General features: G+C 35.3%; 3 protein-coding genes across 7 annotated transcripts in view; 2 read left to right on the top strand and 1 right to left on the bottom strand.

The window, feature by feature from the left end:
* The window catches only part of LOC5572949 (peptidoglycan-recognition protein LB), a 28,360-nt gene extending 21,066 nt beyond the window's left edge, over positions 1 to 7,294 (top strand). For both annotated transcript variants that reach the window (XM_001654225.3, XM_021853751.1), the window contains exons 2-3: positions 6,643 to 6,960; positions 7,019 to 7,294. In XM_001654225.3, the coding sequence (XP_001654275.2) occupies positions 6,643 to 6,960; positions 7,019 to 7,233 (533 nt within the window). In that variant the 3' untranslated portion in view covers positions 7,234 to 7,294. The remainder of the gene's footprint in view (positions 1 to 6,642; positions 6,961 to 7,018) is intronic.
* The window catches only part of LOC5572948 (trichoplein keratin filament-binding protein), a 150,046-nt gene that overhangs the window by 55,613 nt on the left and 74,337 nt on the right, over positions 1 to 20,096 (bottom strand). The window lies entirely within an intron of this gene.
* LOC5572950 (WD repeat-containing protein 87) overlaps positions 18,225 to 20,096 on the top strand; it is a 76,133-nt gene continuing 74,261 nt past the window's right edge. For 3 of the 4 annotated variants that reach the window (XM_021853750.1, XM_021853749.1, XM_001654224.2), the window contains exon 1: positions 18,225 to 18,431. The gene's annotated coding sequence lies outside the window, so the exon portion shown is untranslated. The remainder of the gene's footprint in view (positions 18,432 to 20,096) is intronic. The other variant, XM_021853748.1, reaches the window with a different exon arrangement.

Genomic DNA, 20,096 nt, shown 5'->3' with positions numbered 1-20,096 from the left:
GAAGCTCAAGTAAGTGATTTATTTGTTTTCACCACCGGAGTGTTTTATTTTTGGTTTTCACGCTGCCATATAAACGATGGATTATCAATTGGTGAGCTCGTTTCAAGCTTCTATTTTAAATGAGTTATGTATGTGAACACAGTTTTTTTTGTGACAGCGGCTTCAATGTTACCGAAATATTCTTATTTATGTTTTTCATAACAAATTGAAATGAACATACATATACTTTTGTTTTTGTAATTGTAAAAAAAAACTTTGAAAGGTTTGATACTAAGAGTGTCGATGTTTAGATATTTATGAAGGGCTTTCTATTAAAACTATATGATGTAACTTGTGAAACCTCCCTGCTGAAAGAAGCGGCAGAGGCATACTTGGTCTCTATTAATAATAGATATCACAAACATTCCTGTCTTCAATTAACGACCGAAACATGAGAACACAACAAACATGTCGGTTTTTATATTTACAAAATGGTTCGTCACCATGAGTGTCGACATATTTTATATTTAGTCTTCATCTATGTCAATAGATGACTTTTTCAATTGAGGTTACTTGAATCGCATCACTTACCAAGTTGAATCCAGATTGTGTAGCTTCAAGTCCTTCCAACTTACAAAAACTCCTTCCCGTAACGACCATGGATATGCAGAGTGCTTTAGGACATTTCGCCGAATGACATTTGGTCGAAAGAACATTTGGTCGAAAGGACATTTAGTCGAATGGACATTTGGTCGAATGGCTTTAGAACACTTATTTTGGACGAATGATGTTTAGTTGAACGGGAATTTGGTTGAAAGTTTATTTTAAAATGGTTCATTGAAAGATCATTTGGTAACATAGATATTTATTTTGCAAAGTTGTTTCTTTTGAATAATTTAAATCATTAACTGTTGTTGAATAAAAATGGGACATTTGCTGTAGGGGAAATCAGAGTAAAACCGACACTGTGGGTAAGCTCGACACCCTTTGATTTTTCATGTTTTGGGCAGATTTTCATGCAGTTTCCATCACGCTCTATCTCAACTTGTGAAATGTTGTGTTTCAAATGACATTACAACTGACGCTACCAATAAACTGCCAAAATAAACAACAAAATCATATTGGATAACATAGAAGCAACAGCAGTTGCAATATTTCGCTGTTATTCTTTAACTATTTCGCATGTGAAATTTTTAAAATGTCATTAATTGTTCTGCGTCTATATCATTATTTACTATTATTACGTTGATACAACATGAAGGAAAAATTATTTTTTGGTTTTTCGACAGCTGGAAACGCTATTGAAAAATAAATGTCCACTTGGGGTAAGATCGACACTTTAATTTGGGGCAAAATCGACACTTTCTTTGCTTCATAATTTAACTTCAGGGAATCTTTCTAATCAGAAGACTATCTCTGTAGTTTATGTAAGTCTTTATTTTCGAATTCCAGTGAAGTTCACGGATGGCGGGCGAACTTGTTAACATGTAAAATATGACACTATGTGACTTGCCACTAAGTTAAAAAAAATATTTCTGAGTTATCACGTTTCAACTTATTTGGTGAAGCTTGAAGAAATTTTTTTCATTTAAAATTGAAGACATAATTGATTTTGAAATAATTTCACATGCATTACTCTTATTGTTTATTTACAAACCATGAAGCTCGACAGTTTTTATTATCTTAATATAATTACACTTCTCTGTTTGGTAAAAATAAAACAGTTTTTTTTTCACAACCAATCAATCGCTACAACTTCATCTTCGTAAGCATTCCATGAATACAAATTAATAATATCCATGTGTATTTACCCCAACTTTATAATCTTAGCATGGGACATTTGAAATTTTACATTTATTTAGTGGATATTTGGCTTCTCCTCAATAATTTACGTAGTATGTGTATAATCCTTTAGAGGAAGGGGTAATAAATGTCGAAAGTCATGTTTAAAGCATTCTTTTAAATATGCGTTGTGATGGTGATGTTCACAACGTATAAATTCTACGCTAAGTGGATGTGTCGGTTTTACCCCAACAGGGTGTCGATCTTACCCGCACTCTCAATTGTCTCAGCTAAAAATGATGAAATATCAATTTGATTTAAATCAACATATAACCTTTATATATCATCCAGCGATCGCAAAGATTGATAGATTTATAACCAATATGTGATTCTACAACAATTTTAGGTTCGTTTAACAAGCGAAAGTACACAAATTTTATCGATAAGCTTAGGGTGTCGGTTTTACCCCGAATTCCCCTAGTCTTATTTTAAATTCAATACTCCTTTTTATTTGACAAAATCCACAATGTATTATCCAAATGAACTTTTTAATAGTTTTTTTTTTGTACATTAAATGAAATACTTTGCTCTAGTGAATTTATTATTCTTTTAAAATAACCTCATTCTTTGAAAAACTGCTCAACAAGTTATTTTATTACTCAACGATGTGAACATAATGTGTTCTTTTTTTATTATTCTTTTGTTCTTTCGTTCTTCGCAATGAAAATCAGCTTATCTGATGGAAGCATTCGGAGAGAGAGCTCGGTATCTTTCTATGCATTCCGGGTCGTGGGTAAGTTTTTTGAATGCGGAAATCAGAATTAAAACGGCAGGAAAAATTTGCTTCAAAGAAAACCTTTATGGCGAAGTGAATGTTAGGTGTCGGTAACTCTACTTATGGCCAATTCGCTTATTGTAACTTTTAACTCAATAACATTCCTCAAGCAAATATATTGCTGACAATGTTGATGACCTCGAATGAATAACAGGGTTTGCAGTAGAAGGTTTGGATTAATAAAAATTAAAAATGTGCTAATTCTATTTACCTCGTAAGGAAGACCAGTTGACTGAGGTGACAAAAGTTGGCTTGTTTCAATTTAAGATCAGTTTATCTTGAATCTCAGAACATACCTGAACGAGAAAACAGCATGAAACGTCGAAAGATAGATTAACGCGTTGGAAGAGCGTCTATCAAATTAAATATCAAAATTTTGCTAATCGCATATAGATTGTTGCTAAAATGGCTGATACTTTTTCAGTTATTCGATCAGTCTTGTATAAGCGACAAAATACTACTCTCGACGATAGTCAGACTAAACATAAAACTTTGTTTCCATAGTATTTAGATTCGAGCACAATTCTTTCCACGAAATATCATATGCTTTCTGTTGCAACTAAACCTTTTCGACCAAATGTCCATTCGACGAAACGTCCATTCGACCAAATGTACTTTCGACCAAATGTCATTCGACTAAATGTCATTCGACCAAATGTCATAGATTCGACCATGGATATGCAGAGGTATACTCGGTCTTCGGTAACAATAGATGTCACACTTACATTCCTTCCCATCCCCGATGACCGTAAGGATGTGACCGGCGCCGTTAATTATTCTGTAATGTTTGGAATTCTAGAAATTATACACTAAAAATACAAAATTTAAAAAATTTAATTTAAATATACACTGAAGGTAAGCTACTTCCAAGCTTCGTCTGTAGGTTCCTTGTGCAATTTTAATTGTTCTGGTCAATCACGGAGTAGCAATTACGAATTGTATGACCATCTATGCTCATGCTCATGCTCTACACGCTTATCAAGTTGTTCCTGCACGTTTTTTTTTTCTACGATTACTCTTAGAAAGTTCAATCAGTATCTTCAATTTGTTTATAACATCCTCCAAACTTATTGTTCAGGATTTATTTGAGATTTTTTGAAAAATACTTTCTAAGATTTCTCCAGGAATTGCTTCAGTTCCAGGCATTTTTCCACATATTTTTCAAGAAACTTTTCAATGAATTTCTTTCAGGAAATCATCAAGAGGTTGGTCCAGAAATGTCTCCAGTATGTCCTCAATGCTTCTAGGAATTTATTTAGTGATTTTCGTTCTAGAGTTCCTAAATAATTGAACCAGTAACACTGTGGACCACGTTTTTGTCTCCAGCATCAAAATACCTCTATTTACTTAATTAAGGCTTGCTGAATCCATTGCCGTTTATATAAATATCATAGCACGTCTAATTTTTGAGATATTGGTTGTTGAAAAGGCAACAATTGACTATTTCAGCCAACTTGCATGCAAGTTTGCCAGCTTGTAAGGCAATTTATTTGCTTAATTTGCCACAGAATTCAAACTTTATGTGTATAACAATACTTATCATCAAAGTTAATAATACTTTTGATGCGGAAAAGTTATTTTTTGATGGTTTAGAAAAGTATTGTATTTCGCCATATAAGAGAAACGAAGAATTTTGTATGGAGACTGCAGGCATATTAAAAAAATCGGTTTAATCTAAATTTAATCGTGCAATTTCAACCAAAATATATCTAAAACAAAAGTTTAAGTTCTCTTTTGCATGTTTGATAGATAAGATCACAAAAAATGTTTGATAAAATATACTTCAACAGTTAGGTAAAAATCAATAAAACCAATGTTCTATACAACTTTGGCGACCTGTAGCTAAAAATTGTGACGTGCTGGATAATTTCTGAGAACGGCATCAGATTCAGTAACCCCAAATCTAATAGAGACACATAATTTGATCCTTGAGACACGCAAAAATGTAATTTTTGTTGCGCTGTGTAATTCATACTTTCATATACAGTCAACTCTCCATAACACGTTATTGAAGGGACCATCGAGTAAGGGAGATATCCAGTTACAGAACACGAAACCAATGCAAATACGATCCAAGGGACCATCGAGGAAGGGCGAGTAGACTGTACGTTCCTCCATGATTTTTATTCAGTATTCGTTCAAGAGCTCAAGTGCAGTAAACTCTCCATAATCCGATATTAAAGGGATCATCAAGTTATGGAGGTAGCGCGTTATAGAATACAAAATCAGTGCAGCTGCGGTGAGAGGGACCGCTGAAGTAGGCATGGGAACAATGCAAAGTTCCAAAAATACGTTGAGGACTCATGAATTTCGATTTTTTCGATGTTCTTTTGAAACAGATATATCATTGAATAGATATGTTTCATTATTACAGCAAGTATCACAATCATTTTGATATTTCAAATGCCTGGGATATGTTTTTCTGAAACGATTAAAAAACACTTGGTCCAGTGTGACTGAACACCGACCAATTGTATGTTGGTATCATTCACTATTCTACTGAAGGTAGAGCTTTGAAACCACCAATAATATTCCCCCAATCTCTGGCACTAGCTCACTCTAGTGATTTATCAATTTATGGCTAAATTTGCTGAAATACCATCTATTTACTCCCAGCAAAAAAGTTAAGAAATAAGGGTGCTCAAAATTGGTTAAGATTACCAAATAAAATATATTTGTATAATAGACAGCGAAATCGTGACTGTTAACCATTTTCTAAAGTATAAATTTTACTCCTTAAGGTCGTTTTATTGAAAAATCTCATACTTTTGAAACATATTTACCGATCTACAATAATTTGTAAACGTTTTTCTTCAAATATTTCGATTGGTTATATCGGAATAACGTATCATAAAAAAACATGAAAAATAAGTCCGATTTCATTAAAGCAATGTTGCTAATTTTGATGATTTTCATTGTGTCTTCTGAAAATAAAGCATTTTTACCTCTATTGTGCTTTAAAAATAACGTGGGAACTAAATAGGAAATTCTATTAAGTTATAGGTTATTTTTCATATTTACCATATACTTATTTCTGTCAGAAAGTATATTAAATCTAGAAATACTATTCATTTTTGTTCAGTGCTTGGATTTTGATCCGAATAAGCCGATTGAACCATATTTAAAGAGTGTAACAGATCGTGAACCATAGCAGTTCGTGGCATATCGCAAACAGAGAGCCCCATGTATGTTAATGTTCACTCTCTCGTTTGGTGTGTGACGAGAGAGCGTTCAAGATCAGCAACATTCATAGACTACAACGCTATAATTTTTTTTGAATTAATTGAGACCTAGATAGTTGAAGGTTGTAAACTATTAGAATTATTTTTTTTATAAATATTCTTAAATGTTTGTAAAAACGTTTTAAACTTCCCTGCAAATGCATATTACATATGGGAACTTGGTCTAAATCGAACCCTGTTCTAATTCGAACCATCAAGCATTTCTCAACACTGACGCTACAGTAAAAAACTTGTGTACCATTTTTCTTTTTGTTATTATCGAAATAAAGTTAAAACATAATTTAAGAAACACGGTAGACCACTAAAAAATAAAAGATATAATACATCAGTTGTTCAAAAGGCATCTCCATCAATTCTACAGCCAAGCTGAATCCAAATTAGTTTGACAATACAATAGAAAAAGTACACTAGTGCAAAGAACATCACAGATAATCACTCGATTTTCCCCTAGCTCAGTAGAATGCGCTACTCTTCAATAGAGCACTCATTGACCCCTCTTTAAATTTATATCTTTTCAATTCAATATTCCCCTATGTTCAATTTTTTTTATTTTTAACGTTAACATTACTAGGTACCTCGATAGCTCCCTAACTAAGTAGTCCTCTCAAATAGACTCAGGAAAGGTGGACTGTACTCAATTTTCATACGATATGGTACGGTTTTGACAAGATGAGTACGGTGTGGACATGGTCAAAAGCTTAATTTCAAGCGCAGTCTTCAGTTTCTCGAGCTAGCATGTAATTCCAAACCTTCATTGATAACATGACATAACAAATATCAATTTTTCTTATTCATTCAAAACAGTGCCCTACATCCCGAGAGAGGCATGGGACGCCAAGCCGCCGAAGAGTGTGGAAAAATTTGCCGGACCAATACCGTACGTAATCATCCACCATTCGTATCAACCGGGAGCGTGCCTGACAGGGTCGGAATGCTGTGAAGCAATGCTTTCTATGCAGAAGTTCCACCAGCAGGATCGTGGCTGGAATGACATTGGGTACAGCTTTGCCGTTGGTGGCGATGGGCGGGTCTACGAGGGACGAGGATTTAACGTCGTGGGAGCACACGCCCCCCGATACAACGATAAGAGCGTCGGGATTTGTATGATCGGAGATTGGACGGGTGGCTCTTATTTAGATGATAATGGGTGGAAATAATCGAAATGTCGTTACTTTTTTAGTTGATCTACCTCCGGAAAATATGATCGCCGCTGCGCAGAGCCTGATTGAGTATGGAGTGCGGAACAATATCATAGCTTCCAACTATACGCTTATCGGTCATCGCCAAGTGAGGCCCACGGAGTGTCCAGGCGAACGGTTGTTTAAGGAGATTCAAACCTGGCCCCACTATTCATCGATGCTGGACGTTGTTGATCCAAACAGTATTAGAACATAGACTGACTATAATAAACGTTGATGTACAGTACTAGGCAATCGCTAAAGTTTTATTACTTTTACAGTAAAAGTTTTACTCCCTAAGAAATGTGTGATTTTAGCTTCCATGGTGATTACTAATTCATGTCAGAGAAGTATACTTAGCCATACTAAAACGCCCGTGGCCAATAAAGTGTTCAATTGACCATTTTTTCATTGTTTGTTGAAAGGGGCAAGAACTGGGTCCACAAAGTTACCGCAGCCATTAAACCACCTAAACTAGACGGGATTAAGTTTTTTGCAATTTTAGCACCAAAAAGTGCAGCAGCGTAAGATCAGTATCTATTGAAAGTCGTCAAAGGCGGAAAGCGCAGAATGCACTGTATAAAACGCATAATTCGAATCCATATAGGTGACAATTTAAAATTATTAACAACATATCCCTATCCCACTCTTATTAAGCCACAGACTGGTGACTGCAACCATTTCTCTCAGTCTTGGAGAAACACAAGGTTGCCAATTTAGTCAAGCAAAATCGTGAAAAAATAAATACTATAGATATTCCGTGGCTTAGTTTTTAGACTCTGTGATGTGGAAATAAATAATAATTGTAAAATGCACATCCCAACCTTCTGAGGATTCACTCATGACTTCCAATGCCAAAATTAACCTCGTTCTAACACCATATGATCGTCTAGTCTAGCACAGCGGTCTACCACTACAGATCCCGGTGAACCACAAAAACAACAATCACGCTCAAATAAACAACATGTTCACACGAAAACGACGACAACGAATGTTGACGGAACGAAGCGTGGGAGGTTTTCTCACTTCTCACTCGTTCGAGATAGCCGCGCGCGATCGCAGAAAGGCGGCTGCTGCCAGCGCAGAATTGTTTTTCCGACCACCCGTTCTGGTCGTCCTACACGGCAGAGGTACAGAGCGAGAAACGAATCATAATATAGGGGAAGATGGTTCAAAATGGTAATTGAAGCTCAGTCGCTTTACAGAGAAATGGCAAAGGAACTTATAGCGTATCACATCACAGTGAACTAAATATTGTATTCATTTCGGGAATCCCAGGATTCCTGGGACGGTAAAATTAATATCCCGTGAAACGGGAAATCCCGAAATTTTGTCCCGGTGTGGAAACGGCATGGAAATGGGGAATGCCTTTTCTGGAAAATCCATCAAACGATAATGAAAAGGTGAGGGCTCATACTCCTCATAATGAATTTTAAAGGGATTTAGGGTAAGTGTTCCCTTAGTTGTGGGTGTTCCTATAGTTGCGGTAGTGCCGTTTTCACTGATATTACTACATTAGCCACAGAACCGACACTGCCAATCGACGTATTGGCTTGATGATTCGAGGAATAGTTGAAAAGAGCGTTCAAATTGCTTTGAAACTGATGAAATATCACTAACATTGCTAAAACTTGTCTCACTTGTACCAATAGTTGCGGTTAAGTGTTCCTATAGTGGAGGATCCCATAAGAAAACAATGGATACCGCATATATAGGAACACAAATTAAAAATATACCGCAACTAAAGGAACAGTGTACCAATAGTGGAGGTATTATTTTTCACTGACATGTCGTAGATTACTGCGATGAAATCATTTTTCTCATTAAGTCAATGGTTGTTACTTCCCGTTACAACATTAACATGTGCATCAATTGCGCTTCTTGAATTTAGGCGGTTAAATGAAGTTCAATCGTACTTAGTACCTCCACTATTGGTACATCTACCCTAAAGAGATTTGAACTAGAATTGCAAAAAAAAAATAAGAAGGAAAAATAAATAAAATCGACTTACTTTGCAATTTTTGAACATCCTAAGGCATAGTTTCCCAAACTGTGGGTCGCGACCCCCAGGGGAGTCGTGAGATGCTCTCTGGTGGGTCGCGAAAAAAATCTTAATACATATAAATTTTCTTAGATTTTTTTTCTATTTTTTCAAATGTCTCCTCGAATTGAAGCAAACGGTTTTAAATTGAAATTTGAAATCTCATTTAATAATTTCTCGCTTAATTTATGATCTCGTCTTAAAAGCCATTGGTAACCAAGTGTATAGCTTGTAGTTACTGAGTAAACGAATAATTTAAAACGTTTTTTTAACAATGTTGCAATGGAGAAATGATCGTTCTCTATCTTCCAGTGGTGATAATTTTTATATTGGTCAATTTATTAGCTTAAAAACAACTAGTTACACACTCGCTTATCAATGAATTTTATAAGATCATAAGTTATGCGAGATTTTAGCATTTTTTTAGACTGCCTGACAATCATTAGATATTAATGGTGAAGACACTTGATGTGGCTTCAAAATTTTCTTGGAAAGATGTTAGTAAATTGAAACTGTCATCGACAGAACAGAACAGCTGCCAAACTATTTTATTAAAAACAAACCTTTTACTCATAAAGGAAATGTTTGCGTTAAAACGGAGAACTTTTTAGCATTTATGCTACTGTACAAAGAGTTTTGACAGATGTCGAGATTTACATACTACTTGTTAAACTTATGAAACATACACCTAATTAGCAAAAACTGAAATGTGAAGTATTTGTTAAAATATTTTTATTACAGACACTGAAAGTGCAGTGATAAACAGCACACTCAACGCTAAAGTTTTCAGCTCAGCAAAAATTTGTTTAATATTGCTGTTAACTACCGAAAAAAATCACAAACATGATAAAGTTGAGAAGTTTTAAAACTTTTTCTCTTGGTTAAACTAGTTTTTTTTTACATTTTCCACCTGGTGGGTCGCGAAGAATGTGCCGGACGGCTAGGTGGGTCGCGGACTCGAAAAGTTTGGGAACCTATGTCCTAAGGCAATGTAAAATGTGAGTTAAGGTACCCCGGGGCAAGTGAGAATCCGGGGTAAATGGGGCGTTTCGTCATAGCTCAACTAGGAAAAGTTTTTCATGGGAGTATTCTTCTTGAAAGTTGAAGATACAATGACAAGGAATGTATTTAGTACTAAACATATTGTTATTTTTATTACCATGTAATTCATGTAACAGTTGTCAGTTCAGCGCCATTTGCATGATAAATTGTGACACGTTTCACGTCTTGCATTGACTCGCAAAAATAAATGTGTTTTAAATCGAATTTCCATCAGTAAGCTATAATTTTAAGTATTATTATAAGCTGCTAACGATAAACCACTATTTTGTTTTCATTTCATATGAAATTTTCGATGGTCTATCTTACCCCAAAATATATTTGTACCTGGGGTAAGTAGGACCAATCAAAACAAATACCAGAATCAAAACTTTTCGTACACGTTTCATACATTTTCCTAGAGAGTAGCACTAAAACATTCAAACAAATGGTTTTCATCAAAAAAGATCAACCTAAAATTACGTAATTGCATAAGAGCGAGAAAAAAAGTGTTATTATCCTTTATTTTTCAATTTATTTTTTATTTTTGAAACACGACTTCAAAATTGAACAAACACACAGTTGAAATTTGAAATGCATCATGAGAATGATTACTTTTCTATTTTATTTGAACTTTATTTGTTATTTCTACCAAATTAAGTAGTGATGGAAAACAATTCCACCCCATAAGGTGGTTTTCTGCCATGCATATAAATAATAACAAAATATATTTATAATTTAATTGAATAGATTCAATTATTGATTGTTTATGTGTTACATTTTAATTAACATCTTATTAATTATATATTTTGAACATGTTCAATTCCTCTTTACGCTTTTATTGAGGAATTTTCAGTTAATATTAAATGTGAGGTGACATACTATTGAATAAAGGGATTCTTCCTAAAACGTAACGTATTATGTGGTTGATCCCTTATGTACATCAAATATGTACTTAAAATTAAAAATCTATGACTTATCAATCCTATTATTGTAATGGTTGACTTACTGATGTGGATTGACCTGGACGTGTCCCACTTGCCCCGTTTAGCGAGGTAACTGCGTCCAATGGCTCATTCTAAAACTTTCTTCCAAGGTTTTCACAATTTCGAAATTATTCGATTAGTTTCATGCACACACCAGCAAATATGTTGCCAAAACGTGATTGTGTTGTTGGATTTGAAAAATATTGACATTTGAAAATTTTACATTTATAAGGTTTAATCACCGCATGACTTTAATATTATGAAAATTTATTGGCTTTTATCGGTGAATGCAATACTGTACTCAGAGTGAAAGGGAGTAACGAAAGTAATGAAATGACAAGATGGATAGAATCGCAAGCGAGCGACGAGAGAAATGAATAGAAGTTGAAAATTTGTTTTTAACAGAGGGCCATATGTGTGAACAACAATGTAGAATCAATTTGGCAAAGAAATTTAACGTCAGTTCGAATAGGATCACTTGGGCAAATTAGGGGTATGCGAGATTAGACGCGAAAAATCCAATAAGTAACGTCATTTCGTATCAATCTCCGAAAATATGCCAACGATCGATAGAACTGTTATATACGCCGAACAATATAGTTAACAGGTCGAGGCGACAAATTTTTGCCTGTCTAGTGTTAGTAGTGACCAACACTACAACATCTAGCCGTTCAAGACCAGGACGTTAGGCAACGATTTGTCGTTTCGATTGTGTTGTTCACACATATGGCCCTCTGTTAAAAACAAATTTTCAACTTCTATTCATTTCTCTCGTCGCTCGCTTGCGATTCTATCCATCTTGTCATTTCATTACTTTCGTTACTCCCTTTCACTCTGAGTACAGTATTGCATTCACCGATAAAAGCCAATAAATTTTCATAATATTTGAAAATTTTATTGAACAATTTGTTTGAATTATCGTTTTTTTCATCTACTGACTGTAGATGTCAATGCACAGTGGTCCAGGAATCAGTTTTCGCGGAAAGTTGCATTTTGAGCTTTAGAATGAAACATTAGCCGAAAACGGTCTTCTACAAAGTTGTTTGTATTAGTTAAGCCCTTTGTTTGGTGTTATTGAAAACTAGGGTGAACCACATTTTCATAGAAATTGTGTAACTAACTTTCTTATTTGCAGAAATTATATTATACATGCTTCAGCAAAGTTGTAGACCATTCAATTTCATGCAACTTTGCCAAAAAAAAAAAGAAAAATGAAATTGTATATTATATCAAAGTATCACAGATGTGTTATTTTTGTAACTCTTGAAGTGAGTCCTGGTAAACTGATGTTACTCCAAACTCTGGGCCAAATTATGTTGGGATGTTCTTGCATAGCCTTCGGTTTCGTCAATTGTTCCCAGTTGAAGCAATGAAGTGATGCTGCTGATGGATTTTCCTGAAGTCTTCCAGGAAAAAAAAGGCACTAGCTTTGCTATTGTTTTCAAACACGGGTACAGAGCAGGAATGGCAGCGAAATTTGGTGGATTCTGCAGGTACTGTGTATAAGAACTAGCAAACGGCATTTGGTCAATTTCTTTCAGATTGAGTCCAGCCATTTGTTTAGGCTGGGTTAGTTGTTCTATAGGAACCCTTGTTGGAAAACGTTCCCAGATAAAGCTTTCTATGTACGAGGTCAGTCTTCCAACAGCTTGGTTATTCCATGATTACAGAGGCTAAGAACCATAATTTGGACGTAATGAAGGTGTTCAGCACTACCACTTTCTGTTTCAGCGTCAGGTTTCTTGATTTGTACATCCACATAAAACAGGATGTTTTTCTCATAGTGTCGCCCCAGTTGAAGTCGATTGTCTTTTTTTGAGAATTGAAAAATGTAACTCCCAAAATTTTAACTGAATCTCGAACCGTTGGCCAAATGGGACCATTTTCATTTCGTTGAGGTCCTATGTTGACAGCAAATGATTTGCTGAAATTTAATAATGAACTGGAACATCTTCCAAAGTCTATGAATGCCTGTTTGATGACTGGTAGTTTACGATCATCAATTATGATTATGAAATAATTTAGCAAACTTATGGGTCGATATGATTTAATTGAGCGATCCTCCGTTTTCTTTTTACTTAATACAATGACACCTTCAACAAATTTTTCTGGAACATTGCCTTGCAATGCCTCGTTGATGATAAGATTCAACTGTGGATTGATAATATCGAACGTTTTTTCGTAAAATTCTGTTGGTAATCCATCGTTACCAGGCTATTTTCGAGAGGCACTATCCTTTATTGCAAACAATATCTCAGAGGTTGTGATTTCATCCATCATAGTGTATTTGGAATTCGAATCTTGTGGTATAACACGATTGGTTGGAAAATTTCCGTTATTTGTTAATTCTTCTAACGTATACAGATCTTTAAAAAAGTTGAATACATGGCGTTCAACCTCATCTGTATCGGTAAGATATCGATCTTCATGGTGGATAGAGCTGATAACTGTTTTTCGTCGGTAACGATCTCCTAACTGAAATGATGAGACTTTCTCCCCAGACACATATCTGTCATTCAAACGTTGGTATGCTTTCGCAAAGTCGCTCTGATCTTTAAGCATTTGAGCTTTTATCTTATTCACTTCCGATGAACAATCGAAGTTGCACAGAGAATTAATAAATGGGGCTTAGGATTAGCTTACCATTCTTCAATGTGCAGAAATCGAGAGCTCAAATTTTAAAAGTCATTTATTGAATCCGACTAAAATTCTGGCTAGAAGTATATAGAATCCTGAACAAAATTCAGTGAGAATCTTGTCAATGTTATACTTGCAAGTCGTTTGCAGAATTTTTGGAAAATCCTGTTCAACATTTTATTAATTTTGTTGTTGTCTTTATTATAATTTTGTCAAGCATTTTGCGTGAATTACGCTCAGTTGTTGGTAAAATTCATTCCTAAGATTCTTTGGGAATATTAGCATTTGAGATTTCACTTGACTATTCATTTTTTACGTTTAATATTGGTGAAAAAAAATACATAAACTCTGGTATAATTTTAGCAAAATTCATGTTCATAAGGAACTACTTGGGGGCCCAGATAGCCGTAGCGGTAAACGCGCAGCTATTCAGCTAGACCAAGCTGAGGGTCGTGGGTTCGAATCCCACCGGTCGAGGATCTTTTCGGATTGGAAATTTTCTCGACATCCCAGGGCATAGAGTATCTTCGTACCTGCCAAACGATATACGCATGCAAAAATGGTCAATTGGCATAGAAAGCTCTCAGTTAATAACTGTGGAAGTGCTCATAAGAACACTAAGCTGAGAAGCAGGCTTTGTCCCAGTTGGGACGTAACGCCAGAAAGAAGAAGAAGAAGGAACTTACTGGCAAAAAATAATTGAAGATTTTGAAGTAGCGATGTAAAACGAATTACTTGAAGCATTTCTCAACAAATCTGGTGAATAAATCGAGGGAAAATTTTTGGTTGTTGACGAAACTGCTAATCTGTGGCAGAATTTCTGTTAAATTAAACCATTTCTTGCAAATAAACAATAACTTCAGAACACAATTGATTATTGACGAATACGAGACAAACCGAATAAGATGACTGTTATTGAAAATAATCATATTACTCAGTGGCGACCCGTAGCTTCACGGTTGATCTGATCTACGACCCCGAAAAGACTAATTTTCCTTACTTAGATTATAAAGCAAACAGTAAACGATAGAAACCGCTGAAATTTATAAACAGGTAGATTTGACGTTAGGGAATAGTCACTGATATCACTATTAATAATTAACTATCGTCAAACAATGTACAAACACTCATTAAAGAAACGTGTTTTTTCTACATAAATAGTTGATAAAAGTCTTGTAATAAAACACGTTCAAGGGTTAATCAATGGAAAAATGTATTGTTTATTTGTTGGAATTTCTAATGTAATTTCTGAAATGATTTCCAGTAAAATTAGTACTCGCTTTTGAAGTCCTGGACGAGTTTCTGACAAATTCTTTGATTTTTTTATTCTTAGCCGTCTCTGGCTTTTCTTCCGGAGGAGTTTTGATGATGTTATCTGAGAAAGCGGGTTCAAGATTTCTTCTATACACGGTGTCCGCAAATTATCCGAACAGCAAAATATAGGGAAAGATGATCTCGCATTGAAAACAATGAAGAATCAATGTACATGTACCTTTCATAATACATCTATGCGCTTACACAACATACAACTTTAAATAATTTTGAATTGATTGCTTGTTACTGAGATAATCAAATTTATTTATTTTACGAAGACATTTTTCCTGAGCGCCGCTAGTCATACTGGAGATGTGTTATCCCTAAAATCTAAAAGCGAAAAATCCAAATGTCCAATTATTATTTGAAGTAACCTACAGTTTAGTGGCTTCAAGTTAGACTGGAAATAGAAAATTATTCGGTTCAAATCCAGTGAGTTCTACGGACATTTCTCTTCCGTCATGAAGCTCGAAAAACAGCTCCGTTTAAGATACCTCAACATATTTGGCTTGGCTTTACAAATATTTGAAATCGGAAATGTGTCAAACCTACTTCTTAAGAATATAATAAGCTAATGGTTAAAACTATGCAAGAATATTGAATTTAATATGCTTGGTTGTATAGAGCCATATCTTCAAAGATTGTACGGATAACTTGCGGACACCCTGTAGCTGTAGATTACTCAAAACAGATATTGGTCCTGCTTTTTGCCAAAATTTAATAAAATATTTCTGACAAAAAAATCATCCCAAAGATGCTTTCTAAGCTTTGCTAGAATCTTCTCTAAAAATTATTATAGGAAATGTTGACATTTTCCATAGGAAATGTCCACAGAATATTCACTTGAATTCTTCCAGAAACTTTTTCTTGAATCAATAATCTTCTTTCGGTTTTATTTTGAAAAGCTATTAAAGCCTAACTTGTCATTGGCATCAGATCAAGAAAAAAGTGACTTTAGTGACCATTTTCCAGAAAAAAGTGACTTTAGTGACTTTTTGATGGAAATAGTGACTTTTTAGTGACCAGGTCGAAAAAAGTGACCAAGTCACTAAAAAGTGACTTGCTACCAGCCCTGCATAAGTTTTGATCGGGCTGCATTTTTTGAGTGTCGAAAGAAGTCATGGTAGAAACATTGTCGAAGCACCCAGTATTTCAGATTAAGAATCTGAATTATTCATTAAATTAAGTATCTTAAAAAAAAACAGTGTAGTTTAAACAATTACCAAGCTAAGATAGTAGGTTGAAACTAAATTGCAAATTTAATAGTCTTAGTATGTTCTAACTTCGGATTGGTATAATAGTCAATGGGCCTAATATGAGAAGAATCTTCGAACCCTCCGCGGGCCGCACAAAATGAGATCGCGGGCCGTACGTTGGGCAACCCTGCTTGAAACTATTTTTGCATTGTATCTCGCGGTGAAAATATATTTTAAAATAGAAGATTAAGAAAATACGTCGCCATTCAAAATATCGAACCATTCAAAAGTTATTTTTAGTAATGACGAGAAAGCTATGTATAATGAAATTATATTCAATAAGAATAAGGGTTTATGCCGACACTTGAAGTGATGAACCATTCATAGTTTGTTCGAAAATACCAAAAAGATAATGATAGATGTTTGAAAACTCAATTGAAAAAAAACTGTAAAATATCTTTGAAAAACGGTAACCCTGTAGTAGTCCGACATTCATAATATCGAACTAATTAAAGGCTATTCTTAGTGATAGCGAAAAAAAGTTTTTTTTTTCTAAGGAATGAGATTTTATGCGACACTTGTAGTGACGAACCATCCATTGTTTAAAAATACAAAATTTAGTATGTTGCCTCGATACAAATGTGTAATCATAAGCTTGAAACGAGCTCACCATTTTTGTAATCCATCCTCTACTGAACGCGAATACCTTTTCGCACTCGCACAACGTGTATCGAACACGATTGACCTTGATTCAATCGCTTGCTCCACACGAACATGGAACAGAATCAAAGGAATATACACTACCCAACTGCTCAGCACCGCCGAAGACACAAGATAAAAATAACGAACACAATTGCTTGGGCTTCCCCGAAAACGGGGCTACTTGCAAGTTGCAACAGAGGTGAAACTGAAATTTTCGTAAATTTTATTCTTAAAATTAGTTTTTTATGAAAATAGTGAACTAATTCAAAAACTTGTACCAAAGTTAATTAGCAAATCTGTCATTGTGAACTTTCTGCATCATATCTACATCAAAATACCAAAAGAGCTCATTTCAAGACATGGCATTTTAATTTATGGTTTAAAACATGTATAAAAAAATAAATTATATGAAGCATTGGGGAGCATTGGGGCATTGGGGTTCAGAATATTGTTTTTGCTATATATGCTATATATGATTTTTCCGGACAAATTCTGAGCGCCCTCCTAAAATTTGAACTAATTTCGATGAAATCTGGGACTGCACAAGCCCTTCCAAAGTTTGTATGGGAATCACTATGGGCAAAGCAAGTAAACCACTGAAGGATTTACAACTTATCAATGGTTTTTGTTTGATTATCAAAAAGCTGAAAATTGAAATGACGCTATCAATCTGCCAGATTACGGCAGCACACTGTTGGCGTAGTTAAGGCATACTTCGTAGATTGGATACTAACTATATTCATTTTTTTTTCTTTTATAGTTACATCTAGATGGCTACGCCTACGTCAATCTGCCAGATTATTGCAGCATACTGTAAACAAAGCATACTGGTTTGCTGTCGATAGATACCTATGTTGGAAAAATATAGCTTATATATCACAACTGTTGTATAAAGTACAACAGCGCGACAGTCCGAATGTTGAAGAATGGATCAAAAGCTTTCGATTTTTGTAAAAAGTTCTTAATTTTTAATCTCTTCTTCTTATAGAGTACACCAACCCTACCGTTAAGTATAGTATCAATTTAAATAACATTAGAACTAGACCATGTGACTCCATGAGTGCATTTTGCCACACTTTACCCTAACCACGCGCATGATGGTGGTAGCAGTTTCGATTCAAAATAACACCACGGGCGGTTCACAAAGTCGTGCGCGCACCTCACGCACACCAACCGCGAGCTTACCTGGTGGAGTGTCGTGAATTCACGATTCTCACGATTGCAATTTTTGCTCTCCTTGTTTTCCGTTGGGAAGGGTTCGTAGCAAAATTTCGCCTCCCCCGAGCAGGGAAAATTCACGAAACCTGTGTTCAGTTCGTCCGAGGCAGTGGTTCTGTACGCGCGTGTGGTTAAAAGTGGAATAATTCCACTTTTTTTTCTAGAGATTTTTCCCGGAAAAGGAAGAACAACAAGAAGTGGCGGAGAGCAGTGAAAAATTTCATTATTCGAAAAATCTGAAAGATTATTGGTTGTGAATTGTATCGAAGCTGTTTCGTCAATGGTAATGTTAATGAAAAGTGAAATCCAAAAACGTGTCAAATAGATGGTGAACCGAGAAATTGGGGAAGGCAGGATTAGTAATGAAATATAGGTCGACTAATGAAAAAGAAGCAACGAAAAATGTCACCTGAGAAGAAAATGAGAAGTGTGTGCTGGTCTAATTTTACAGTGAAAACTCCGTTAGGAAAACAAAAAGAAGAACCATGACCACCAGAATATCCTCGACCTATTTCTGCGGCTGGTGAATTAATCGAGGCGGAGAAACAATGGAACTATGTGTGGATGGTGCTCTTGAATATCAGAAGGCTAATTTTCCTCGCCGTTTTTCCGACATTTTAAAAACCCCCATCGTCGTTTTTTCTGCTGTCGCGAGAATCGGCTGGATCATCGTGAGTGCTGCGAGTCGAAGACGACGAAAGGAGGAAGAAAACGTTTTTCGCCTTTCGGTTTGTCTAGTGGGCCAATGACGTCATTCGCCATCGCCGCGCAAATCCGTGGATCCGTGATGGCCGACTTTTAATCACATATTCACGCTATGGTTTTGAACACAGTTGTTTTTCGCAAATTATCACTGTAATACGTGACAGACAGTAGAAAGCTTCAAACAAAATTTAACTGATTATTCAAAAGAAAAACTTCATATGGTTGATGATTAATGATTTATTTAACCCTTGTCACCCAGCAAATGGAAAAATAGTACAAAATGCTGCCATTTCGTCAATTTTCGACGGATTTTCTTCGTTTTAGCTCCTATGGAATCATCTGGATGTCAACATTTTTGAGAACCACTCGAAGTTTTGGAAATGCCCACCGCTCCGGAGTTATTCCGATGGGTCTCTGTGTGAGATTGGGAAAAAATCAACCCAACTTCATTTTTCGTCAAATTTTACCCAGCTTATTGGCATAAATCTGACTTCAATTTAACTTGTTTTCATAGTTTCGACTATAATATCATACGAGAACTAAATTAGACAATAACATAAGCTTTGACCTTGGGTATTTTTTAGTTCATTATCGGGCCTCCTGGGAACCGGTCCCAGATAAGTCAAAAATATGATTCCACTAAACTGGCAAATTTGTGTGTCAAACTTTATTATCCATACACTCCACTTCAACAGACATATGAATGACCGAAACAAATCATTTGGAGGGTATTGATCTCCCAGAAAACGGAAAATAATCGACTTTGTTTTATGAGTTCGAAATATATTTATTTTGGAAAAACTTTTATCACAGCAAATTTAATAGACTTGTTATCTAAGTGGCCAGTTTCCTTGGAACAAGTCTGCATGACCAATGATCATATCTGGGTTAGCTTCTGAAGGTTATAAAGTTTGACACCAAGTGTGACAGTTTGGAAGAAAAACAAAATTGGACTATTTGGATCCAGTTTTAAGAAGGTCCTATGCTACACATGGCATTAAATCCATTCTCAAAATCTGAAATCTGAGTCCTGATTTTGGGAGTAAAGTGTGTTTTAATGTTATGAAAATACACCATGAATAATGTTCACGAAATCACAAAATTCACACCGTGCGTTACTATTTTTTCCGGTGACAGCAAATCATGACTATGATTTCTAAAATCATGAATAATCGAACTGAGAATCATGAACCAGGGTTGTTAACGTTAATCAACGATTAACGGCGTTTCGTTGATTCGTTAA

The sequence above is a fragment of the Aedes aegypti genome, chromosome 3 (assembly GCF_002204515.2).
Source record: "Aedes aegypti strain LVP_AGWG chromosome 3, AaegL5.0 Primary Assembly, whole genome shotgun sequence".
In the NCBI taxonomy this organism is placed as follows: Eukaryota; Metazoa; Arthropoda; class Insecta; order Diptera; family Culicidae; genus Aedes; species Aedes aegypti.
This window is presented reverse-complemented; position numbering and strand designations above follow the sequence as displayed.